At 42.6% G+C, this 26,638-nt stretch overlaps 1 protein-coding gene across 2 annotated transcripts; it reads right to left on the bottom strand.

Annotated features, from left to right (window-relative positions):
• Window positions 1-9,983: 9,983 nt before the first annotated feature.
• LOC105008020 (NXPE family member 3) lies at window positions 9,984-23,985 on the bottom strand. 2 transcript variants are annotated; one of them, XM_010867195.5, is made up of 7 exons: window positions 23,868-23,985; window positions 23,425-23,528; window positions 21,334-21,397; window positions 13,534-14,360; window positions 12,586-12,647; window positions 11,183-11,389; window positions 9,984-10,883 (listed from the first exon to the last, which is right to left on the bottom strand). In XM_010867195.5, exons 2-7 carry the CDS (start codon window positions 23,469-23,471, stop codon window positions 10,351-10,353), a joined length of 1,740 nt encoding a protein of 579 aa, XP_010865497.4. In that variant the 5' UTR covers window positions 23,472-23,528; window positions 23,868-23,985; the 3' UTR covers window positions 9,984-10,350. The 2 variants fall into 2 exon arrangements, with proteins under 2 accessions (XP_010865497.4, XP_034149307.1); XM_034293416.1 differs by lacking the exon at window positions 21,334-21,397.
• Window positions 23,986-26,638: the final 2,653 nt, after the last annotated feature.

The following is a 26,638-nucleotide window of genomic DNA, read 5'->3' as shown; positions in this document are numbered from 1 at the left end:
ACACCGGCACAGAGCATCCAATGGCCAAACCTTTTCTTTTTAATGAACTAATAGGGAAAGCTTTAGAGAAATTGGTTGAATGTCAGCATCCTGCAAATTCCATCTTCAATGTGAATTTAAGGAAATGTTGCGGATAAATTGTAACAGGGAACTTCACTTTTGGAATTCAACTAACATTGATATAATTGATTGGAATTTTATTTAACTGATATAATGTAGAGATTGAGGGAGTTATACAAATAATTGTATTCATCTTTGCAGGAGTTATTACACCCGTAACATCTCTGGATATCTAGATACAGCTCTGGAAAAAATTAAGAGACCACTCCTCTATACCACTCCATCTCTATATGTATGGCAGCCATTCCCTTCCAGTGTCTGTTAAATAACAACACAGGCACAACTCATTTTACTTAATGAGGTCCTAATCAGGTGATTACCTGAACCAAATCTAATTTAATGAGGAAAAGTATAAAAACCACTGCTGTGGTCATCACTATCCTCTTGCAATAGGACCAGCTGGATGGCAAAAACAGGGCAAGTAGTACCTCAAAGGTAATTTGAATAAAGAAAATAACAATTCAGTTTCACAGAATACTCAATAGTGTTTACCGACTGGTGAAATGCATAATGGTGTCTCTCACGTGGAAGGCTCAAGCTCAAATCTGTTGTAAACAACAACATTTATTTATTTTATTTCCACAATTCTCTCGTCATTTCACTTGATGAAAAAGTTAGTTATCATCACCTTTCTTGATAGTTATTGTATCAATGTCATTCACAAATGAAAGAAAAAAGTATGTTGTTATGCCATGAATGAAAAAATACATTCGTATGCCATGAAATGAAATGGCTTTGGCAGACTGGATGGGCAGTATTTATGATGCATGTTTTTTAAATACAAAATATAATTTTGTCATTTATATTTGATAAAAATGGCTTCATATTTTGTATCAAAATACTTTAGTGTTTTGTGTTTTGTATCTTAAAAATACTGTAAAATAGTTTGTGAAAAGTCTACATGACATCATAGAAATGCTGCCTCTGATTGGTGCCTACTCAGTAATTTACCCAGACTTGTTGAGAACAGAAAAGGCAACCATACCTGAAAAAGAAGGTCAAGGTGAGAAACGTGTACTTGGCATCTTTGGAGCAGTATCTCCTAATCAAACACATTTTTGGAGGTTTAACACAATCATCCCATCCTCAGCTCCAGTAGATCCATTAGTCCATATTACACACATTCACATTAGGTCGTATTGTTGGGTTCATCTGTGCTGTTAATTTGATTGTATTTATATACATTTGCAGTTTACCTGTCAGGTCCAAATTGGCCTTTTTATTTACGGGTGTATTTTTTTACTACACCAGTAAATTAAAAGGCCAATTTGGACATGACAGATAAAATAGCAAATGTTGACGTGCTGTACACTGCTTGCTGTTACCTACCTGGCTACCTGCCAAACGTTACCCTATTGTTTTTGTTGGTTTTTTATTATTTTTCTCCGGGCCCATTGTGTGGCTCAATTTGCATGAAACTTTGCATACTTGTTGCCATGAGAGGTCCGAAGAGCCTCGGCCATTACTATACCTATATACCCCATGGTGGCGCTGTACCACTTAGTCAAATGTTGAAGGTTTGAGCATGCATATCTCATGAACCGAATGTCGTAGAGTCATGCAGCCAAGTTCCAGATATACCCCTTCTCATGTTGACCAAATAAGTCTATAGGGTCTTTCAAATTCGCCTCTTGGATTTTCCTCCATTTTGAATTGGGTGAAAAACACTTTAACGACATCTCCTCCGAGACCGCTGAACGGATTTGCATGCCGTTTGGTGTGAATGACCTTTGAACCATTATCTTTAAAAGTTATATAAGAAAAGTTTATATCTCAAATGGTATGGCCGAAATCAGCAAATGAAATTGAGCTGGGCGGGTCTATGAATTTAGAAGTCCATTAATCCCAAATGGAACATCAAACAGCTATGAAACGAAACATACACGTAAATGTGTCTGTCACGAATGGACAGAAAAAGTCCCATACAAATTAATCCCAAACACTAATATTTTAGGGTATTCCCGGGTAATATGTTTGACTAAAAGCATATGTTTCTGTTTAAAAAAATTAAAGTCTGTGTCCAGTGAGGTTAGTTTCTTGTTAAATGTTACACAAATCATATATTATTGTACACATAGATATATGTTTTTAGCAGATCTTTTTTCTAATTTCCCTTGGTAAGACTTCACTTTTGCAGCGGGTCAGGTTTTTTGCCATGTGATCTTGTCACGTCCAATCCCATTGACAGCTTAAATTGTTCGTTAGGTCACACCTGCTCTCTTTTACAAGGTGGTAGTATTTCGTAAGATTATGAGCTTTCCAAGAGTACACAACACTATGTATTCAAATCGTAAGTAGGCCTGTTGGATTTGTGGGTAAGTTTAAAATGAAGCTTGTAATGGGGATATTAGCCTATTTGGTAAATTGTTGTTGTATATTTTGGAAACATTTATAGATATAATAGACTTAATTGTTGCAATATTTCCTGTCAAAAGTGATCTAATGTAGCCTGTACACTGGAAATGGAAGCTGTTAAACAAGCTATTGGAAAGCCAAGTTTTTGAAAATGGTATTCTACGAAGGCGGAAATTTCACTAGGGCCTTTATTGTCCGCCTCTTCCAAATTAGGACGACATGCTTCAGCACCTGCAGTAATTTCAGAGTGGCAGGCAGGCCAAGGCAACAAAAAAATGCTCAGAGCCAGAGGGTATCAAACTCTGACATCTCGCCTCTTTGTTTCATAATCGTTTCTGGTACTGGTATGTGCAGCTAGACTTCTTGTGCATGAGTTTTCCTGAAGCGAAGCATTAGGGGTGGTGACGAGCTCTACACCAGACTTGCGCAACTCAATCGCTGGCTGAAAACGGAGTTCTGCCCGTCGCAGGAGGTAGAGTTTGTAGATAACTGGCCTTCTTTTTGGGACTCTCCCAGAAATAGGGCCAGGCCTGATCTGCTGAGGAGCGACGGACTCCATCCAGCTGGAGTGGTGCTCCTCTTTTATTTAGGAACATTGACAGGAGTCTCACTCCTATAGCCTTAACATGAGATAGGGTGCAGGTCAGGCCACAGGCTGTTAGCCAGCCTGCTAGCATAGTGGACTCTGTCGATAGCATAGCCAGAGTAGTTAGTACAGTTTTACCTATTGCCACTGTGACTCGTTCTAGGCTGAGAAAAGTTAAACAAGGTAGTGCTAACAAAACCACCTTATTAAGATTAAGCCTTCCACCATCTCGGTCACTAATAAAAATAAAAATGACTATCACCCTACATCTCAAAATGGAACTCCTAAATGTTAGATCCCTTGCTCCAAAGGCAGTTGCAGTAAATGAATTAATGTCTGATCATAAACTAGATGTTATTGGTTTATGTGAAACGTGGCTAAAGCCTAATGAATTCACTGCCTTAAATGAGGCCTCTCCTCCTGGTTATACTAGTGATCATATCCCTCGTGCATCCCGAAAAGGAGGGGGTGTCACTAATATTTATGACAGTAAATATAAATTTACTCTCAATCATATCACTGAGTTTCATTCTTTTGAAGTTTTACTAATGAATGTTAACCAGGCCGATAAATCGTTTTACATAGCTACTATTTATAGGCCCCCCGGGCCATACACAATTCCTCAATGTGTTTCCAGAATTCTTGTCTAACCTTGTAGTCATGGTAGATGGTATTCAAACTTTTGCCGATTTCAATATTCATATGGAAAAGTCCAATGATCCTCTTCAAAAAGCCTTTGAAGCCATCATTGACTCAATGGGTTTTATCCAACATGTCTCGGGTCCAACACATTGCCACAATCACACCTTAGATTTTGTCCTGTCACGAGAAATAGATATTGTAGATCTAATAATTTCCCCCCAAAATCCTGGATTATCGGATCACTGCCGTTAAAACAAGAAATCCACTTGCTCCGCAAACAATGAGTTTCAAAAGCCGTGCTATAAATTCTCGGACTACAAATAAATTCCTTGATATTCTTACAAGTTCGCTCATTAACGACAGAGTAAATAAATCTGTAAACGATCAAATCGAGGATCTAAACTCAACACTGCGAAATACATTAGACACAGTTGCACCACTAAAAACTAAAGAACTACGCAACAAGAAACTTGCTCCCTGGTACACAGACAATACTAGAGCACTTAAGCAAGCCTCCAGGAAACTGGAGCGAAAGTGGCGCTCCACCAAGTTGGAAGTATTTAGACTAGCCTGGATAGACCGTACACTACAATACTGAAAATCACTCACGTCTGCTCGATCAGCTTATTTGGAACAAAAACAATCCAAAATTTCTCTTTGATACAGTTGCAAATTTAACAAAAAAGCAAAGCTTAGCAAGTGAGGTGGGTCTTCACTTTAGTTGTAATGAATACATGAACTACTTTGATGAAAAGATCATCACCATTAGAAAACAAATAACTGACTCCTCCTTAAATAGTTATGGTCCTCAAAATCTCAGTTGTCCTAAAAATGTCCTGAACCTCCCTGACCAGGTGTCAATGGAGACACTTGAAATGTTTGATACCGTATCGCTTGACACATTCACTAAATTTGTAATGAGTTCTAAACCCACAAATTGTCAGCGAGACCAGATTCCAACAAAATTACTTAAGGAGCTATTTTCTGTGCTAGGTCTGCTAATGTTGAACAAAATAAATTGCTCCCTTTCCTCCGGATGTGTACCAAACTCACAAAAAATTGCGGAAATTAAGCCTCTTCTAAAAAAATCTAATCTGGATCCTGACATATTAAACAATTATAGGCCAATATCGAACCTTGCGTTCCTCTCAAAAATCTTAGAAAAATGTGTTTCCCAACAACTGAATGCCTTCCTAAAGACAAATAACATTTATGAAATACTCCAGTCCGGTTTCAGATCCCATCATAGTACTAAGACTGCACTCGTGAAGGTAACTAATTACCTTCTAATGGCCTCGGACAAAGGTTCCGCATCCGTCCTGTTGCTTCTTGATCTTAGGGCTGCTTTTGACACTATTGATCACTCCTTTCTCTTAGAGAGACTGGAAACCCATATTGGGCTACGTGGACATGTTCTAGCCTGGTTTAAATCTTATTTATCTGAAATATATCAGTTTGTTAGTGTGGATGGCATATCCTCTGACAAGTCAAAGGTATGCTTTGGTGTTCCTCAAGGCTCGGTTCTGGGCCCATTATTGTTCTCACTATATATGCTCCCTCTGGGCGATGTAATCCGAAATCACAATGTAAACTTTCACTGTTACGCTGATGACACACAGTTATATATTTCCATGATGCATGGAGAAGCCCCTAAATTAGCTACTTTGGAAGCATGCATTTCAGATATTAGGAAGTGGATGAAAGAGAATGTCGTGCTCTTAAACTCAAGGAAAACAGAAATGCTCGTTTTAGGACCCAAGAAACAAATAGCGTTGTTAGCAGATCTCACTGTGAACCTCGACGGCTGCATGGTCGTATCCCAAAAAACTGTAAAAAAAACCTTGCCGTTACCCTTGACCCTGACCTCTCCTTTGAAGAAAATAGGTCTCAAGACTTGCTTATTTTCATCTTCGAAACATTGCAAAAATTAGAAACTTTCTATCAAAAACGGATGCAGAAAAATATATCCATGCTTTCGTTACTTCTAGACTAGATTACTGCAACACTCTTCTCTCTGGTTATCCAGACAAATTAATCAATAAACTTCAATTTGTGCTGCACACGGCTGCTAGAATCCTAACTAGAACAAAATAAATCTGAACACATTACTCCTGTCCTAGCGTCCTTACATTGGCTGCCTGTTAGGGTTAGGACTGATATTAAGGTTTTACTGTTAACCTATAAATCAATACATGGACTTGCTCCTACTTACCTTGCTGAAATGATCCAGCCATACATACCTACACGTAACCTACGATCGCAAGATGCAGGCCTTTTAATTGTACCTAGAGTCTAAACAAACAGCTGTCGACAGGGCCTTTTCTCATAGAGCTCCATTACTGTGGAATGATCTGCCAATTAAGGTTAGAAATGCAATCTCAGTGCAAACTTTCAAGTGTCTACTAAAAACTAATCTCTACAGCACGGTTTATAATTAGGTGTAGCCTGGCCCGGGGGCGTGAAGGTGATCAGTAGGCTTGATACTGTCCACCCTTGCTGTCTTGCCAGGTGGGCTCTAGTCGCCACTGGGATGCCCTCCCTCCAATGCCTTTCAGGGGAAGAGTCACTAGCTTGTTGTTGTCTCTCTGTTGCGCACTTGTGCAATTTGGCTGTACGCTGCTGGCAATACTCGGCCCTCTTTCAGGGGGGGCTACGGTTGGTGGGTGTCCCTTTGGTTGATGCCTGGAAATGTGGGTGAATTGATTTCCTGCCTGTTGGGCCCTGTCCAGCATACATTGCCCACTCTCTTATTGATATAGCAAGCTAGTTCCTGTTTCAAACAAGGCTGATGGCAGATAAGGACCAAATATCTTACTACAATTTTATTGTAGCTAGCTAATTTACTAATTGAGGTACATGAAGTTCGCTAGCTAGTTGATTAGTGTTGTGCTGGAGAGCTACGCTATAGAAAACTAACAAAGCTGTTTTAAGACCGGCTATAGATCACTCATCTAGCATCAGGAAAGATTAAATAATCTAAGAGTTTGACGACCGATATTAGGAGAGTTATCAGAGGGTCTTTCAGCTATCAACCATTCTTTAATATTAAAATATTCTATCACGCTGTAATGATGTTTTACGTGTTTCACAATATTTGTTTTATAGATGCCACGCAAACCTGGATTTATGAGTGTTTTGTGTGTGTCTTTGGGTATGGAGCCTGTCCTTGTGTGTTCAAGTTCTGTTTGATTCCCAACTGTTGTATCCTAGGGCATGGCACTCCACCCTAATTTATTCCAGGTAAATGTACCTATACTTATTGTAAGTCGCTCTGGATAAGAGCGCCTACTAAATGACTAGAATGTCTACTTGTACATACTTTTCATCTTAATGCATTTGATTTGTGTGTAAACACTGTTGATTTTATTTACAATCTTCAAAGTGGAGTAAAACTAAAATGTAAATGGATTCCTTTATTAGAAACTTGATAAATTAGCAATAAAATGATTTGACGTTACTACTCAATTCTGGTAATGGTGTGATTGTTATTAATGTACAGAAGTAATGTCTTATTACCTACATTATCTAGCTCGGCTAGTCTTAATATTATTTGTAACCTTTTCAAATGGTAATTTCTATTTTCAATGTGTAGCTTAGAAAAATTAAGCTTTTCACTATATAAGATTTCTGGGAGTGAGTCGTTCATCTACTATCTTTTATTACACTTATGCTGAGAATGTTTTGTTGTTATAATCTAAGCTTTTCTGCAAACAAAGTCAATTGACAGTGTGTCATTAGGGTTTCAATAGTATGCCAAAATCCTATTCTGTTTGTTCCAGTTCGCTGTTATTCTTCTGGCAAAAAACTGTCCTTTCTGCAAATTCCTGTGAGTTAAAATGGTGTAAAGGTACCCACATTAATATAGTAAAGAGTCAAGAAACACAACTTCTGGTGCAGTGGACATGCCATTCAGCCTCATGGTGGCACAAGCCTGTGAAGTTAGACTTTTTGAAAGTTCACCACACCCATCCCTTTTGACTTGGTCTTGGAAATCAGTCCATAGGTGTATCTCCTCACTCTGAAAATTTTTGCCACAGAGACCCAAAAATCGCCATAATGGATTTTCAGCCATCTTAGTTATTTTGAAAAACACTTAAAACACTACTCATATGGCAGCAAATGACCAATCTTGATGTAGTTTGACATTTGGTATCTATGTATGAAGATCTTCAAGTGTTGTATAAACCAGACCAGTATGTAAAAAACTACATGTGATCACAATTGGGCAGGAAAAAACATCCATCATTGGCTTAATGTTTTGTACACGTGTGCAGTTTTTTACCCTACATACCTTATTGCATAATTTTCATGTTAACTAAATGCTGAAACCCACTAAATGCTGCTTGCAGCTTTAATTGAAGTTTCAAATGTAAAGACAATTGCTTAGTTACAGTAACATATACATTCCAAGGGGTCTTCAAAGTTTCCTTTTGTTAATACTTGGTCCCCTTAATCGCTGCTTGCAGCTATATTTATCACTGTAATTGTTGTAGCAACAACACGAAGGAGAACTATTGTCTTCAGGTAAAGATAGCAGAGTTAGAGGCTTTGCTTCAGATGCAAATGTCAGGCGAGGATTATGTTAGTGTAGAAATGAAAAAAGCTGCGTCTGTGCCACCAGGAAGAAACGATAGTGTCGTTAGCCCCCCGTCACAGCTCCTGCAGCCAGGCAATGACACTCTCTTGGTCACTTGGAAGAAATGCCGTTGACCATGCAGTTAAACCTGTGTCGCTGCTAGAGCCGACTGAGATTTAACAGGTTTTCCCCACTGGAGTCGGAGTCAATGCCCGAGCCGTCTTTGGAGGGGAATGATCGGCAGGCATTTTCTACCGGTGGCCCAAAAAAAACTTTAGTCATCGGCTATTCCATTACCCCCAGTATTAGACTAAAGAATCAGCTGGCGATGTACTTATTCTTTTGTTTAGTTGTACATTTGCTCCTTCCACATCTTTCATTCCTCAAAACATTGATTGATTGATTGACTGGCTGGTTTCTACAGTGAGCTGTTTCTTTTTTGCACTTTTTGATCTTGTAACGAGGACGCGCGTGGAGGACGCGCGCCACCCCTCCCCACGTGGTGTTCGGCGCACGTCATCGCCGGCCTTCTAGCCACGCCGCTCCTCCTCCCACGGCACTGTCATGTTTTGTTATTGCACGCAGCTGGTGTCCATTCCCTCATTAGGTTGCCTATATTAGTTCCTGTGTTTCTGGGTGTCTTTGTGTGGTATTGTTCTATGTCCTTTGACTGTACTGGAGTATACGGATGCACGCTTGTTTTGCGCTTGTGCGCTTTTGTTTTTCGTGTCATTTCACTGTGTTCAATACAAGAAACGTTCATCGCCTCCCTGCATTTCGCTCGCCTTTTTTCGACGCACTCCACTACACCCACACCGTGACAGATCTAATATTGACCTCAACACATACCAGTTCTAATGCAAACTGTGGCAACACAAAAACTCAGACTATATGAAGCTTAATTCATCAAAGAAAATAGCTTTTAGCTGTTTGATATAATTAAGTGATGTTCTAATACCACATTAGCAATTTGGCATGATCACTCGATGATAAGGTGTTGGAGTAATGGTTGTTGGAAATGAGGCCTGTGTGGATTTAATCAAAAATACTTCAATAGTCATGTTTTTTGCATCATTAATATCCCGACTATACTTTAATCAGTTGAATACCACGTTGGTGAATGAAAGTAAAAATGTCCTTTCATAACAGCAACATTTGTCAATTATTTCAAACTTTTGAACCGCAGTGTATAACTTTTATTGTCCTGTTAGATTTCAGATCAGTCCCATGGCTAAAATAAAGGTTTCCATAGAATGTATTTCAAATTGACTAACAATATTTGTTTTATAGATGCCACGCAAACCTGGATTTAAGCAGTGTTTTGTGTGTGTCTTTGGGTGTGGAGCCTGTCCTTTTTGTGTTCAAGTGGCTCTATTGTTAGAGTGAAATTTGTAAATAATTTGCACATTGTTTACCGGGGGGCAAAGCCAGTGACGTAGGTGCAAATCTGGGGTTGGTGCTAGCGATGTCTAAAACTGGCAAGTAAAGAGAGTACAGAGATATTGTTATTCACGTTGGCACCAATGACATTTGGATGAAACAGTCAGAGTTTACGAAGCAGAACATAGCATCAGTGTGTAAACTAGCTAGAATGATGTGTCGGCATCGGGTAATTGTCTCTGGCCCCCTTTTGGCCTTAGGGAGTTTTTCCTAGCCACTGAAATTCAACATTACTGTTGTTTGCTCCTTGGGGTTCAAACCTGGGTGTTTTGTAAAAGCACTTTGTGACAACTACTGATGTAAAAAGGGCTTTATAAATACATTTTATTGATTGTTTGATTGCTCTTTCAATCTAAACTGTTCACACCCCACTACTTGGTGAAGAACAAATGTAGCAGATTTATGTTGTTCTCCTGCATATTCCTCACAATGACTGGGAGGAATGCATGGGAGGAATGGAGCGTCATTGGTCATGCTGAGTTCCATCCAAAGACCTAATCTTAAATTGTTGTTTTCATAATTATGCTTAAATATTAAAAATTTCACATTGACTGTTTTCTTGTTGAATCTGCTGACTGTTGAATCTGCACACACAGTAACTTTTAAACATTTATCTTTTCACTGAGAGTTTTCATTCTGGGCAGACAAAAGATAGGAAGAGGTCAACTTCATTTTGGATCACCACAGGTGGCGGGTGAATATTATCTGGGGAATAGTGGCAGGAGGTCATCTGCCAAACGTCAATGAGGACCACGGGCAGGTCCCTGAACATCGTCCTGAGGGTCAGGTCAAGCTGCCAGGAGAGCCAGTCGCTGCCGTACACGTCCTTGTAGCCTGTGTTGGCGGACTTGATGATAACCAGGGTGGAGGGAGAGCGTTGCAGCAGCGAGGACACAGCCCGACGGATGATGGCTAGGCGGTGAGCGTAGCTGGCCAAGGGGTACGTGGTGAAATGAGCCCAGATGGTGAAGACCACCACAGAGTGTGGCCCTCCTGCCAGATCCTCCACCTCCCTGGCAATGTAGTGGAGGTCAGCCTTGGGGGTCTTGCTCGTCCGAATTGGTATCCCATGGGCCCGCCAGATGATACGAGTGTTGGATTGGAGGTCAACCGCCTCAAAAGGGCCCGATTGGCTTGAGGTGTAGAGGTTCAGCCGTTTCAGTGCTGCAGAGGGGTCATATGAGAAACAAGTAAATTACACATTTACATGACAAATCCATCCAAAATGTTCATGACACAAATATATTTTATAAATTAATGGACCACAATTTGTTTACATATGTATATTTTCTCAAAATGTGATTTTTTTGTACCATGTCAACCAGTCATTCTGTCAAATTTCAGGTCCATTATGAAACTGGAATTGTCAATTTGATATTATCCTAAACCATTCCCTAAATTACAAAACATTGACATCGAACAGAATTTACAAAACATACAGGACAACGACAAAGATATCATACTTGGCACAGTTTTCTCCAGATACTCGAACCACTGACGGAGGGTGGAGTCACCCATCATGAGGATCTGTTTGTTCTTCAGGCATCCTGACACCAGCTGGGCCGATGGAAACGTCTTTGAATCACACACCAGGGATGTCCAGTGATCCTGGAGGTAGAATCCAGACGGGACTGAGGTGTGCAAACCAGGACGGCATTTTGTTTGTGATCCTACAAAAAAGGGGGTCAAATGCTGAAGTGGTTATAAGAATGAAGGCCCAGCAACTGAAAGATCACTTTGCTGGTATTCTACCGAAGACTAAGAATGCTACAGCTGTATCTCAAGCATGTACTGTGTAATGAGGAAAGTTTGTAAAAATATGCAGTCTAGGTTTTTTGTGATTAACTATAATGTTAAACCTCCCATTTTGGGCTGGATGTGTAATATGTTAAAAAAAAATTGTACCACTCTTACAAGCAATGGCCAAAACCAGTGGCCAAAAATCTTCTGCATCTTTAAGTTCATATTTTGTTTAGAGCAATCAATACAAAGTGTATCATGCTTCAAGTTTCTGCTCAGATGCAAGGTAAAAGCCTGATAGATCACATGGTGTCAGAAATTGACACATCTGGTAATTACTTACAGTGATGAGGTCCTGGTAGGCAGAGAAGATTGAGCAAGATGGAACAAGGTGGAACAATCAGCAAATTTTATCTTCAGTTAAACATCTTACCTCAATATTGTTTTTTCTTTCCCAAAGCCATAATGATTTACTCACACTGTGTACATAGCTTTATAGACTCAAACCTGCAGTGGTTTTTTGTAGGACTGGTGTGCTCACTAGAACAATCAGATGAAAATGGAAATACCCTAAATATAAAGCAATCAAGAATGCTAAACAATTTGTGAACTTTATTGTTGTTGTTTCACCATCTGTGTTGATAAGCTGTTTTAGTGACAACCAAGAAAACACCATGAGCCTCATTATGTACACAACAGAAACAGACCCGCCATTTGTTTTTCGTTTACTTCTGTGAAATGCCAGTAGGGACAGAAGCAAATACAAAGTGTAATTTGAGAGACGCTGCCAAAGTTTCAAGATTTTCTGAAAATGGGTCAAAATTCTGCTTCAAGAGGAAGCTGCTCTGACCATTGGAGTTCTGCCACGTGGGGAGGGACGGCCGAGAAACTGGAGGTGGCCGAACAAACAGCCCTGCAGTAAGGACAGTTTGAGCCCATCAGTAAGAAAAAAAATGTTGACGTGGGTTTGGTGTCAGTTTGGTGTCTAAATGGGAATCAGAGTTTCTGGGTATGGAGAAAGCGACTTAAAGTAAAGGCAAAGCAAACAACACAAAATATAAATCTGGCCCTATAAGCATATGTTGCTGTAAGTTAAGGAAAGGACGATTCGGTTGTAAGGACTTACGTGTTTCGTTGCCTGGTTTGACATAGATAACTGATTCATCACCTTGCAGAACAATGTCTTTGCTGCAAAAATTGAAATATTGTTATTTGAGTGAAGAACAGTACTGAATCATTTGGATACTCCAGGTATTAAAACAACACCCCAATCCAAATCACTAATGGACCTAGAAGTTTGCAGTGTGCAGTTCAGTCATGGTTCTAATTAGTGACACATTTTACATAAATGTCTGAGTTGCTGTTAATCTTTTATCAAGACAACATTACCAAATATTCTTACTAGGTTGAGTTTGGAGTAGGGTTGCAAAATGTAGAATCATATTCCAAATATAATAACTTTACTATAGCAATTATTTATGTGATATAGATTAAAACACTTGACCTGCTGGTAATTACATAAATACTGTAGATGTACTCATTAAAAAGGAAAGTAACACACAGGATTGTACCAGTTTTGAACAACTGGTTGAAAGGATTTGGCCAAACAGAAACAACATCATGCAAACCTACAGCTCCGGAGACCACTGGACCTTTGTCTTTCCTATCCAAAAATGTCAAAAAGGAAGGTTTTGAGTGAGGAACAGAAGGGTTCAAATTTAGAGACCATTGCGAATTGAACGCTTCCTCACTCAAATCCTTCCTTTTCAAAAGGTTTGGAAAGGAAAGAAAAAGGTGCCGTGGTTTCTTAATTTTTTCCGGAGCTGTATAGGTAATGTGACAGTGAGGAGGAGGAACTGGACCAATTAAGTGACAGGAGGAAGGGCTTGTGTGCCGGAAGCAGCCGCAAAGAAGAGAACAAATATTGCATATTCTTACAATATCAATACCTGCAAAATATTTAAATATGCAACCCTTGTTTGGAGCTCAACTGGGGGCATTATTATAATTGGATGCTGGGTAAACAATGACCCTCTAGCTGCACATTTGACGTGACTGATGGAAAGGCACCTACCTCTGCAGAAGAGTTTTCTCCAACTGGGAGAGTGCAGCCTGGTAACCACCCATGCTGTGGTAGGTCAAAGCATGGCAGGGCAGGGACGATGGTTGCTGACAGAACCATTCCTCTCCAGTGACCAGCTCTTTGTATTCACAGCAGCACTGAGCGCCGTCCCCCAGCAGCCTGGAACTTCTCTGGGCATTGCAAATAGCTGTTTCCTGCTTGACACCCTCCTCAAAGTGTCCCAGGAAGTAGACTTTGTCTGGTTCCTGCTCCCTATGTCGGCACAGTACCTGTACAGCCTCGCTGGAGTGCACTAAACGGATGGACACCTTTGCCGGTCCAGGCCAGAGAAGGGCCAGGCGGACAGTGTAGGTGCCATTGAAGTGGTCCGTCACGGCTCCATAAGTACTGGCCTTAAGTTCTGTGTTATACAACTTGGCCTGAAAAAAGTCCCCTCCATAGGTTTTGGGCCTGTTTTTGGAATCTCTAGCGGTCAGAATCACATCTACAAACCCTCCGACTGTGTGGCTTAAACTGGAGTTGACAACAGAGAATGAGCATTTAGTCGAGTTTGTTGCCTCCTGTGGTGATAGGAAGTCAACAGGGGGAAATGGCCATTGTAGATCTGTGACCAGAGATTCCCATTCTGCTTTACTTATTAGGGAGTTGTTGGCTGGTGCAAATGTCCTGAGGCTGGTTCCACTACAAATAATATCTGGAGATTGTGACAAAGTATCTGTGGTGAAGGGAGTATGGTTACCATCCAAATGTTCTGGGAAAATGTTGCCTCGAATGTGCTGTGGGAAAACATTTACTAGGCAATGGTTGTCTTGACACTCCTGAAATCGGAAAACAAGATAGCCCTTATTTACATTTGCAGCATGATCCCTTTTCATTCATTGCTATATTTGATATTTGTCAAAAATATCCTGTGATTCTAGTCAAATTTACAGTCACTTAAAAAAAATCTGGGATTAGTTTCAATTACCAACTTACTAAGGAGTCACTGGTTCGTACAAAATCTCAGGAGATTTTAAGTTCTCAGAACCTTTCCAATTCAAGATTGTAGTTTTAATGAACAGTTCACATTTTAGTATACCACAACTGTATTAGCTTTGTAAGACTTATTAAAAATTGTTTGTATGTTGTTATGGTTTTCCTCATATCTTTCTAAAACTAGTTATAACAGTTCATGACAAATGCTATAATGTTTAATAACTGTAAAATACTAGCCTGTTTCATACTAGCCTTAGGCAAAGTCCTTATCAAAGTTATACAACTAAAACTGTAAGTGGATGGAATCTAGTAGATGTCCTGGATTTATAGAGACCAAAATAACAAACCACCTAATCATTGGGGAATGAGAGTAGAACCGCACTCAAGAAAAGCCCGGCACTAGAACAAACTTGTTGGACGGGCATTTGACTTCCATAGGCAGGCACATTTAACCTACTTACCAATATTGATTAGTAACTTCAGCAGAAGTGACGGGAAAGGAATAATTTTAGCGTGTGTGGCTATATAATAGCAAAGTACACAGCTATCAAATCCAAAAGCTTTCACTAACTACAGTAGTTACACATTCTTCTTAGCTTAGTGCCAACATCACTTAATAATACACATCTTCCTATAACAAGGCAAGATCCATTCCCAACAGTAATACGTTTGGTACTGTATTGGGAAACATCGGAAATGCAAATGTCTCTATAAAACCATAACAGTATTTTACAGGCTGTAGGCCTGCCATACAAAAAAGCCAAGGATAATTTGGGACGTTTATGCTACTGGTTCTTTTCGAAACAGCCCTAGTAAAATGGCCCCTATCATCAGCAACGTCAACAGCTATACATCTTCATGTAATAAGTAATAATTTTATCAAGCTGGCAATATTTTGTGATTATTAGCGAAATAAAATGTTAGCTAGCGTGTCATTAACTAGCATTTGCAAAATTGCTAAATACTCATTCAACAAAATAGTTCTGTGTGGCGGTCACCTCCTTTTAATGTCCGCCCACAACGCCGGACCTAGCTCAAAAGTTATGCAGTGTTGATAACCTATCATTGCAGTAATTATGTTAATATACAACTAATATGTAAATTGCTTTTATGTTCAGTGTGAACATATCAGCTGTGCTATTACGTTCAATATCTAAATAACGCAATGCCGGAGTGAGTAACCTGATTGGGACCATTCCCGCTGGCCTGCAGGTTGTTGGGTCAGTGACGGGGGTCGGGAAATGCTAATGCTCTCCAAGCACTGTTTATACCTGACTCTCTCTCACACACACACTCTCTCACACACACACACTCTCTCACAAACTCTCTCTCTCTCTGTGTTGCATGCAGGGAGGTTGGGGTGTGAGGAGTTTTGGAGGTGGCTGTGTGATGAGAGGGCCTGTTTTTAGATTTAGATTTTGTTTTGTATGTTTTTTTCCCCAACTTTTAAGTTTCCTTAATTTTTCTTCATACAAGATTAGCGGGTAGCTCTTGGAGGGGAAGGGGGAAGTTTGTTTGGGTCTTGACGGTATGGCAGTAGCAATGGCTGCCTTGCCAGCTGGGGAGGAGGCAATGTCGCTTAGGCACGGTTTCATGTGTGTACCGGTGGATGGAGTTAGAGTTGTTTAGTTGTTGCTGGCCATTGGATCTGCAGCAGTTGTTGTGTTTATGAAGAAAGCAACCTTGGTATGTACGCTGATTGCTAGTGGCCATTTTGTTAGGAATTAATTGTTGTTTGTTTCGCCTTTTTCTACACCATCAACTAGGATTGTTGTGGCGAATTTGTCAGCAGATCTGGCAGATTTGTGAACAGATCCGAAAGGAGCTGGTTCGGTTTGGTAAAGTAGCTAGCGGTTTTCACATCTTGTCGGCGGGGTTTCGAGCAGAACTGGTGAAGCATGTCGTCTCCTTTCGTAGGCAGCTTAATGTCACTTTTAAGATCAGTCACGGAGATGGTGTGTACACACGTTTTGCTAGTACTGACAGTCTGCGTTGTTTTGAATGTGGTGACCTGGGGCATAAGAAGTTTGCGTTTCTGCAATGGATTCAAGAACAGGCAGTGCAGCCGCCCGTGGCTGCCAGGCAGAATGTCCAACCGATATTTAGGGTGGGGGAGCTCCCTGTTGTGGCCAGTTGTAGCTCCGGTTTCAGACAGCAGACCGGGGTGGGGTTGTAGTGCCCGGGAGACTGTGGCTGGGTTGAGTGATGGTGTGCAGCCCACGGTGTTAGTTGGTGTTGTTGATGATACAGAGGTTGTGGTATCGGTGGATAGTGCTGTTGCAGTGGAGAAGGTTGTGCTGGGAGATTCTCCAGTGAGGATTGCTGGGAAGGAAGTGAGTGGTGTGATGCTGATGCTGTGTTAGTGGAGTGTGTGAGTAAGGGGGGCCTTCACAAGCGAGTTGGTGGGGTTGTGGGGCTGATCGCACCAAAGAGAAAAAAGGGTGTGAGGGAAGGTGTGGTGGAGGTGTTGGCGTCCCTGGGTATTTCACCTGGCGTTGGGGAGCAGGGCCTGGGTAAGAAAAGGGTGTAGGTCAGTACGTTGTGTCTGGGAGAAGAGGAGGTAGGGGAATCTGATGAAGGGGAGTGTGAGGAGATGTCCTTCTCTGACTGCTCTCTGAGTTCAGTGCTACCAGCCAGTCAGGTTGAAGGCCCTACTTACACGGTAAGGGAGCTGTCTGAGTTTTTGACTGATACTAAGGGTAAGAAGAAGGTAGTTCTGGAGTTCCATTTTCCTGACTCTGTGAGGTTTGTGAGGTCAGTGCAAAAGGCTATGAGGAATGAGGGCCTGGGTGTCCTCTCACCTAAGAAAAGTTTCAGGTTGAAGAAATGGGTCACAGCGGTCACAAAGGGTTTGCCTTCTGATACAGCTTAAATGGCTTGGTTTCTTCCAACATATTGGTTTTTTGGTTCTTACTACAGGGTTTCTTCTTGCTCTTTTTCCTCTCTTTTTTCATGGAGGCTCTGCGGGTTGGATCTCTTAATATAAATGGCGCCAGAGACCGGGGAAAGAGGGGTCTGTTGGGGGAGTATGTCAAACATAAACATAGATGTCCTGTTTTTGCGAGAGACCCACTCTGATGTTGTAAATTAGGTGGGTTGGGGGCTCTGGTGGAAGGGGGCACCAGTGCTGAGCCATGTAGTGATGGGGTGGCAGTATTTTTCTCCTTTGGTCTGGGCGTCAATATTATGTAGTCAAAGGAAGTGTGTGCTGGTAGGTTGTTGGTTATTTAGGCAGAGATTGAGTATGTGCTGTTTGTTTTTATAAAGGTGTATGCACTTGGTACAGGGCGGGAGCGGGGCGTCTTTTTTGGGTGCTTACGGAAAGAGCTGGCACTGATAGATCAGGCTGAGGTGCTGGTATTAGTGGGGGATTGGAACTGCACTATTGATTTTACCAGGGACTGGAATGGTGAGGAGCCACATCCAGTCTCTGCAGGGCTGCTGAATTATGTATTGATTCAGTATGACGTGGTGGATGTTTGGAAAACTCAGCATCCAACCACCAGACAGTATACCTGGGTGAAGGTAGTCGGTGTGACGGTTAGTGCCTCTCGCCTGGATCGTATTTATATGTTCAGGCACCAGAGCAATAGGCTGGTGTCAGCCTCTATACTCCCAGTTGGGTTTTCTGACCATCATATTACCATGGCTCAGCTCTCTGTTACCCCAGGGCTCCGGCATGTGTCCTATTGGAAATTTAATGTTAAAAGATGCTGCTTTTTGCCCAAGTTTTCTTACGTTTTGGGAGAGTTTGGGGCAGTGGAAGGTTGACTATGAGTCTCTTAGTCTGTGGTGGGATGTTGGGAAGGCACAGATTCGATTTTTTCGTCAACAATGTACTGTTTTTTCCTCCACTGAATCTAGGAACGTGTTGGGGAAGCTTGAACAGAACTTAACTGAGGCGGAGGCTGAGTTGCTGTGGCAAAACTGGGGGGGGGCTGGTTTCGAACCTGCCTGAATTGCATAGGGATCTGGGTGCGTTTATTCAGTTGAAAGCAAAGGGGGCATTTGTTAGAGCTAGGTGTTCTATGTTGAATGAGATGGATGCTCCCAGCTCCTTCTTTTTTGGCTTGTAAAAACAGAGTGGAGAAAGGAAGCATATGCACTGTTTACGTATGGCTGATGGTCGGGTGTCTTCTGTTGTGGGGGAGATGCGGGAGCATGCTGTGGAGTTTTATTCTCATTTATATAGGGCTGAAATGTGTGATCCTGCATGTTCCCAAGAATTGCTACGGACCTTCCCACACTATCGCAGTCACAGAGGAGTGACATGGATGTTCCTCTGACATTGGGTGAACTCAAGGCCGCTGTCAGCCAGATGAACTCCGGTCACGCTCCAGGAATAGATGGATTGCCAAATTAACTTTATAAGACATTCTGGGGTCTCATTGGTTGAGATTTATGTTGTGTTTTACATGAGTGTGTCAGGGTTAGGGAGAAGCCATTGAGCTGCCGTAGGGCAGTTTTGAATCTCCTTCCGAAGAAAGGGGACTTAAGCGACCTGAAGAACTGGCGACCTGTAGCCATGCTTTGTGTAGACTATAAGGTCCTTGCCAATCGGCTTAAATCCCTACTGGACTCTGTTGTACATGTGGACCAAACTTACTGTGTACCAAGTCGCACTATCACAGACAATCTGTTTTTGATCAGGGATATGTTGGATTTGTCAGGGTGTTCGAAGGTGCCCTTTGGACTGGTTTCTTTGGAACAGGAAAAGACGTTTGACAGGGTGGATCATATATATTTGTTTAGGGTGTTGTCTGATTTCGGGTTTGGGGAGCGGTTTTTGTCCTGGGTTAAAATGTTGTATGCTGCAGGTTCTTGTCTGGTGAAGGTGGGCTCAGTAGGCCAGTCCAGGTGGGGAGGGGCATACGTCAGGGTTGTCCTCTATCTGGGCAGTTAAACACTCTTTCTATTGAGCCCATTTTGGGTCTGTTATGCAGGAAACCGCAGGGGGTGGCCTTGCCAGGTATGGGGTTGAGGGCAGGTTTAACGGTGTCTGTCTACGCTGATGATGTCTCAGTCCTGTTGAAGGATGACCAGGATGTCCTGGCGTTGGAGTCATGTTTAAGGGTGTATGAGGGGGCATCATCTGCCAAGTTGAACTAGAGTGGGGCACTGCTGAGAGGCTTAGGATTTTAGGGGTGTATGTGGGATCAGAGTGTTGGGTTACAAAGAACTGGGAGGGGGTGGTGTCTAGGCTGACGAGGTGGAGGTGGCTCCTCTCCCAGGTGTAATACAGAGGACGGGTGCTGATCATCAACAATTTGGTGGCGTCCTCCCTCTGGCATCGAGTTGTTGTTCTTAACCCCCCGGCCGGGCTGCTGGCTCGGCTGGTGGACTTCACTTAAAGCGGCACAGAAACTGTTATATTACACAGGTGTCCATTGGAGGGGACCGGCTTGCGCATTTCTGAGGAGGGCTGGTGGTCTGGGGCTGGATCTGCAGCTCTTCTTCATGAGACTGCAGGGGCTGAATGTAGCCGGGGTCTCGCACTTCTATTCTGCAGTTCTGAAGGCCTGGAGATTGCTGAAGTTTTTAAGCTTGAGGAGGGAGTGACACCTGGACCATGGGTGTGGAAGGAACCCATTTTTCATAACCCACTGATCCCTTTGGTTTCTGTCCATTCTGAAACCCTGCTTGGATGGTTGATGGCAGCAGGTATCAGGACACTGGTGGATTTGCGGCAGCCCGGGGGTTGAGGCTGGAAGCTGGCATAGCAGTCTGGAATTACGTCACACCAACTTCTGGAGAGATGGGTGAGATACAGGATGTGTTGCCGGAATCGGTCTTCGAGTGGGCACGAGGGGAAGGGCCGCCACCATCTCCACCACTACAGGTGACGGCAGAGACGGGGGTCGGTGGGACATATTGTATTTTGGTTCTCCAGAAGTGGGTGATTTTACAGAGGTGGGGAGCAAGGTTTTGTACTCCCTCTGTGAAGGTCAAGCACATTATGGAGTTGGAGGGTGTTAGAGGTCACCAATGGCAGGGGGTTCTGGGCTCTAATGGCATGGCTGGGTATAGGTGGAGGGTGCTCTACAAACTCCCAGCTCCCAAATGGTCTGGTGACCTCCAGTTGAGGGTTTTACATGTGGCCCTGGCCACCAATAGCTGGTTGACTCCAGTTGACCCTGGGATTGGGGAAGGTTGTCCTTTTTGTATGATGGCTGAGACTGTCCAACGTGTATTCTCTCTATGTGCTAGGTTGATGCTGGTGATGTCATTGTTGGAATCTATGTGTGAGGTTGGAGGAGTGTTTTTGTTTAGAGATGTTTGTGATGAGACCTCTGTATTTGAGGGAGGAGAATGTGTTTTGTTAAATTTTTTGTTTGCCCAAGCTAAGTTGTCTGTTTGGTTGACAAGGAGGAACCGGGTCAGGGGGTTAGGGGTTATGGACCCGGTGTTGTTATTTTAGCTGAGGCCCGTCATGCGTGTTTGGCCCAAAACCAGTAAGTCCCAATTGGTTATGGCATCATCCAGCTAAGATCTGGATTGTCAGCCTAAAAAGCGCATTACAGCCGGATAAGGTAGCTTTAAATGGATGCGGCACAAAGGCAAATGCTATCTTGGTTGTGTTCATTATGATAGGCCTACAGTTGTATGATCAAGAATATAAAAAGACTGGGACTCCCGGTATGGCGCAGAAACAAACAGCAGCATAAGCTAGGAGCTCCCAAGATCGTCTACATTCCCACTATAAAGCACTTAATAGAAAAGTTTATTGTAGCATTACAGGGGGAAGCATAAAGAATGCAAGAGGGAAATTGCAACAAACTCATAAAACTAAATAATATAAAAAGACTGTTAACTTACTGACAAAAAATCTATGATGATCAATACAAGTATAACCACAGTCAGTAACAGCAGTCCCTTCCATCTGTTGGCAAATCATTCAGTATGTTAATAAAGTTAAACAATAATTTGTAAATTATATAGATTACAAAAATCTAAGTTAGCAGAAAGGAATGCACTCCAAATCCTTAAAAAATGTCTACTTAAACAATGACGTGTGAACAATGAATGCAACAATAAAACACCCGGGGCCATATTCACAAAACATTTAATCTTACCTCTTAACAGAACTAAAAGTATCTTCTTAAAAGTTTCCTAGCAAAGAGTTTCCTCTTAAAACCAATTCACAAAGCTGCTAAGACCAACTTTTACTAACCCTACGTGCACACAGTTCGCTCACTAGAGCTACGAAGAGGCACGCTCTCATTAATTTCCAATGAGAGCCAGCGAATCACGGCGACAGTGGGCCAAGCAACTCTCTGAGACAAAATCTCCCAGCAACAGCAGCAATTGAGAGTTGAGAAATGTTCAACTTTATGCTTATTTCCAGCGAGCGGGCAGTGACGAAGTTCGGCAACTACCAGTGACAGGGCAGATGTTCTCTGCATCTTGAAGTTCCTTCTCTTTTCTACTCCCTGGCTAAAAACTCACTGGCTAGCAATTTTTTTTTGACGAGAAACGTATAGTTGTGGTGTACGGTTTCCCCATTATTTATGATGCTTCTCTGGCTTCATTCAGAGATATAATTCTAAAAATGGATGCATGGAAGGTTTCAGAAAGCATTGGGATCATGGGTCAGTGATACATCCATAATGCAAAACGAATTTGAACATTGACAAATCATTGACTTGGCACCATCGTTATACATTTCTAAATAATGATTTTTTTGCAGAGACGGATGTTTCCGCTAGACTGGTTGTGGCTGGCATAAATTAGGAAGATACCCCCCCCCCCCCCCCCCCCGAGCGGGCAGTGTACATCCTTTTATGTGCATTTTACTCGCCAATGCATTTTACTTGCCAATGCTCAATCCCTGGACAATAAAATGGACAATCATTTTGCAGTACTTTAAATACACTGTTCACCAGACCTGGAGCTACTATCTGTAAAGGTACGGCCCTTAAAACACATGCACTGGAGGACCTGTACGGAGTAATAAGTGGACTAAAGGAATTCCACCCTGAAGCAGCTTTAATTGTTGTTAGCAAACTGAAACTGGTGACTTCAATATGGCAAATATGAGGAAAGTTTTTCAGAAGTACCACCAGCACATAAATTTTTCTACTCGTGGGGATCAGACTCTTGCCCATTGTTATTCACAAATATGAAATTGTTACAAACCCCTCCCCCATCCAGCTTTTCCTAAGGTGGATCAAACACTGATTTTGCTCCTCACATCCAATAGACAACGCCCAAAACCGGATAAACTTTGTTTCTTTTTAATGAGGAAATCAATTGATTTGTCGGACGATATGGATCTGGAGAACACATTTGTTGCTTGATGTAATATTCTACTGAAAGATAGACTGGGATATACATACAGTCTGCGCTGTATTGCTGCATTTTCCCAGTGGCCAATTAGCGTAGAGTTGTCACCACCTTAATCTCCGGTGTTGTTGGGTTGTTTTCTGTTAGTTGGTGAAGTGATGCATCAATGATTAGCTGTACTATGATCATAATAACCTTGCAATTATGGCCATACCTTGTTAAAAGCTCAGTATCAATAAATGCTTCTAAACGTCGACCTGATTACAAGGCGGATTGCTGGCAGCAGCCCTTTCGGGATTGTTTGTAGCAAGTAGCTACTTTTAGCCTTAAGCTATTTTGTGAATATGGCCCCTGATCTATTTAAAAATAAAATGTGGCATGTGGTACTGTACGTTTGCAGCAAAAACAGCAATACTGACTCAGCCAAAAGTCACAAAATTTAATAATTTGCAGACCAACAAATCAACAGTATTACTCTTGCACTTGAGTGATTTCATTGTTTTGCACAACAACCTAGACTACTGCATACATGAAAAAAAATTATCCCCAGCACATAACTGATAACAATGACACTGACAACGTGGATAAAAGATTTATAACATCCTCATAAGACATTTTACGTACCCAGAATTCTTGATAATATAACACCATCGCTTGAGGAGAAACATCATATCCCAGAAATGTCTGTGTATAGTATTCACAGGGCTTCTTCTATCCTGTTGGTGTCCCTGACATATTGCGGGGAAGAAAAATCTCAGTGTAAAGTTCATTTTTGGTCCACCTGCTGAAAATACAGTTAATGCAGTTCTACTCATTAAGCCTAGCTCATGTCTCAGGACTCGGTTTTAGATTGAGATTAAGTTATGAAATACAATTCATATAAATCATTCCAGTTTTTAATAGACAACCAGGCAAGGGAAGAACTAAACAAGGATAGCTAAGGATTTTACTTCACCAGGTTAGGTGAAAATAAACCTGCAGACAATCTGCCCCAACAGATGTGTTGATTCTTCTGCCTAATCTCAGTAGCAAGGCTAAAATGATATGTTGGTGATGTATTACTGTACCTTCAGTGAGATGTCACAGCTTTTTTCTCTTTATCAACTGTCTACCTCTGAGATTGATGAGTACTGTCAAGATCTGTCTCTGTCGATCTCTGTGTTTGTTCATGTCTGCCCCCGTCTCTCTAGTTATTACAGAATGGGACACTCCTCCCTTAATACCTAACATACCCTAGATAAGTGTCTTTACTTATTGCGTAATTATGTGGCAGTTAGTATTTGCACATCCAAATCGTAATAAGTAATGATGCAAGTTGTCATTTACACAGAAAAAAATCTGTTAGTAGTGGTTAACAAACACAGCCTTTCACGTGGGCGAACTGGGTTTGAATCTTGAGATGGCAACACTTTCTATTGCGGGCCGACTGAACTAGGCTTGACTGGTTTCTTGTTTTTATATAGAAGGAACATTACTTAGAAACATGAATACTCATGTGTTATTTGTGTTTCATGGTGTAATTGAAAAATATGAGTGGTTGGTAGAGTGGACAAATAAGATGTCGAAAAGTCTTTATTGTTACAATTGCTACCTGCACCACAAAAACAATTCCTAAAAAACACTGAAATCAAATGCTTGCATATAACCATACGGAAAATTCTCAACCCATTGGCAAATGTTCTGCTTAATTGACCCGTTTTTCTTCATTTCAATTTTAGAAACTTATTTTCGGTTGTATTTTGTAAACGATTTTGAGACTTCCCTTTTGACCCCGTTTCTCCACCTCACCCTGTACTGCTACTTTGTGCAACAACTTGATCAAATGATTAGTCGGTACAAGATATTTTTCAAAACTGCTGTTGAAAAGAGACACAGACTTCTTTGACATGCTGAGGGACATGGACGACGCTAACCGGACGGTCCTGCATCGAGGACAGGAGCAGCAGGACCATTATTTGCAGCTGCTATAATGAGGAAAGAGCCAGGCTGAGGAGAGCCGCAGAAAGAGCGATAAGGAGGCGAGAGTTGGTATTCCTCGAGTCTCCTGCGGAAGAAAATGTGCTGTGTGTATTAACCATATAGTGTTATGTATATTATTGCTTTATCTTCTTGCTATATTTTTATGATTCTCACTACGTAGTTGAAGTGTGCTATGCCACCATTCAAAAGCATATTACACTCATGTATAATATTCAATAATACTACCAATTGCTGCTGGTTTCCAGTACTCTTTGTATTTTGCACTTACATTTTTGCAGATTAAATAGTTGTTAAACCAAATACGTGAGTGTATATATAGGCCCATCCATCCATCATCTTCCGCTTATCCGGGGCCGGGTCGCAGGGGGAGCAGTCTAAGCAGGGATGCCCAGACTTCCCTCTCCCCAGACACTTCCTCTAGCTCTTCCGGGGGGACACCGAGGCGTTCCCAGGCCAGCCGGGAGACATAGTCCCTCCAGCGTGTCCTAGGTCTTCCCCGGGGTCTTCTCCCGGTGGGACGGGACCGGAACACCTTCCCAGGAAGGCGTTCCGGAGGCATCCGAAACAGATGCCCAAGCCACCTCAGCTGACCCCTCTTGATGTGGAGGAGCAGCGGCTCTACTCTGAGCTCCTCCCGGGTGACCGAGCTTCTCACCCTATCTCTAAGGGATCGCCCGGCCACCCTGCGGAGAAAGCTCATTTCAGCCGCCTGTATCCGGGATCTTGTCCTTTCGGTCATGACCCAAAGCTCATGACCATAGGTGAGAGTAGGAACGTAGATTGACTGGTAAATCGAGAGCTTCGCCTTGCGGCTCAGCTCTTTCTTCACCACGACAGACCGATACATCGACTGCATTACTGCAGAAGCTGCACCGATCCGTCTGTCAATCTCCCGTTCCATCCTTCCCTCACTCGTGAACAAGACGCCTAGATACTTAAACTCCTCCACTTGAGGCAGGCACTCTCCACCAACCTGAAGTGGGCAAGCCACCCTTTTCCGACTGAGGACCATGGCCTCGGATTTGGAGGTACTGATTCTCATCCCCACCGCTTCACACTCGGCTGCAAACCGTCCCAGTGCATGCTGAAGGTCCTGGTTAGAAGGGGCCAACACGACAACATCATTTGCAAAGATCGGAGACGAAATTGTGTGGTCCCCAAACCTGACACCCTCCGGCCCCTGGCTGCGCCTAGAAATTCTGTCCCAAAAATTACGAACAGACCCGGCGACAAAGGGCAGCCCTGCCGGAGTCCAACATGCACTGGGAACAAGTCTGACTTACTGCCGGCAATGCGGACCAAGCTCCTGCTTCAATTTGTTCCACGGCCCAGACGAAAACCACACTGTTCCTCCTGAATCCGAGGTTCTACTATCGGCCGTATTCTCCTCTCCAGAACCCTGGCATAGACTTTCCCGGGGAGGCTGAGAAGTGGGATCCCCCTATAGTTGGAACACACCCTCCGGTCCCCCTTCTTAAAAAGAGGGACCACCACCCCGACCTGCCATCCCAGAGGCACTGTCCCCGACCGCCACGCCATGTTGCACAGGCGTGTCAACCAAGACAGCCCCACAACATCCAGAGACTTGAGGTACTCAGGGCGGATCTCATCCACCCCCGGTGCCTTGCCACCGAGGAGTTTTTTGACCACCTCTGTGACTTCAGCCCGGGTGATGGATGAGTCCACCTCTGAGCCCTCATCCTCTGCTTCCTCAATGGACGACGTGACAGCGGGATTGAGGAGATCCTCGAAGTAGTCCTTCCACCGCCCGACGACATCCCCAGTTGAGGTCAACAGCTGCCCACCTCTACTGTAAACAGCGTTGGTAGGGCACTGTTTCCCTCTCCTGAGGCGGCGG

This window comes from Esox lucius, chromosome 7 (genome assembly GCF_011004845.1).
Source record: "Esox lucius isolate fEsoLuc1 chromosome 7, fEsoLuc1.pri, whole genome shotgun sequence".
Classification (NCBI taxonomy): Eukaryota; Metazoa; Chordata; class Actinopteri; order Esociformes; family Esocidae; genus Esox; species Esox lucius.
The sequence above is the reverse complement of the archived record's forward strand: the minus strand, read 5'-3'. Positions and strand labels throughout refer to the sequence as shown.

Bases quoted from the DNA above. Each gene is read 5' to 3' on its own strand.
- LOC105008020 (XM_010867195.5), bottom strand. From the start codon at position 23,471: ATGATGTTTCTCCTCAAGCGATGGTGTTATATTATCAAGAATTCTGG. The intron at 21,398-23,424 runs GTACGTAAAATG...ATTTGCCAACAG, and splicing joins TATATTATCAAGAATTCTGG to ATGGAAGGGACTGCTGTTAC. The intron at 11,390-12,585 runs GTAAGTCCTTAC...CCTTTTTTGTAG, and splicing joins CAAACCAGGCAACGAAACAC to GATCACAAACAAAATGCCGT.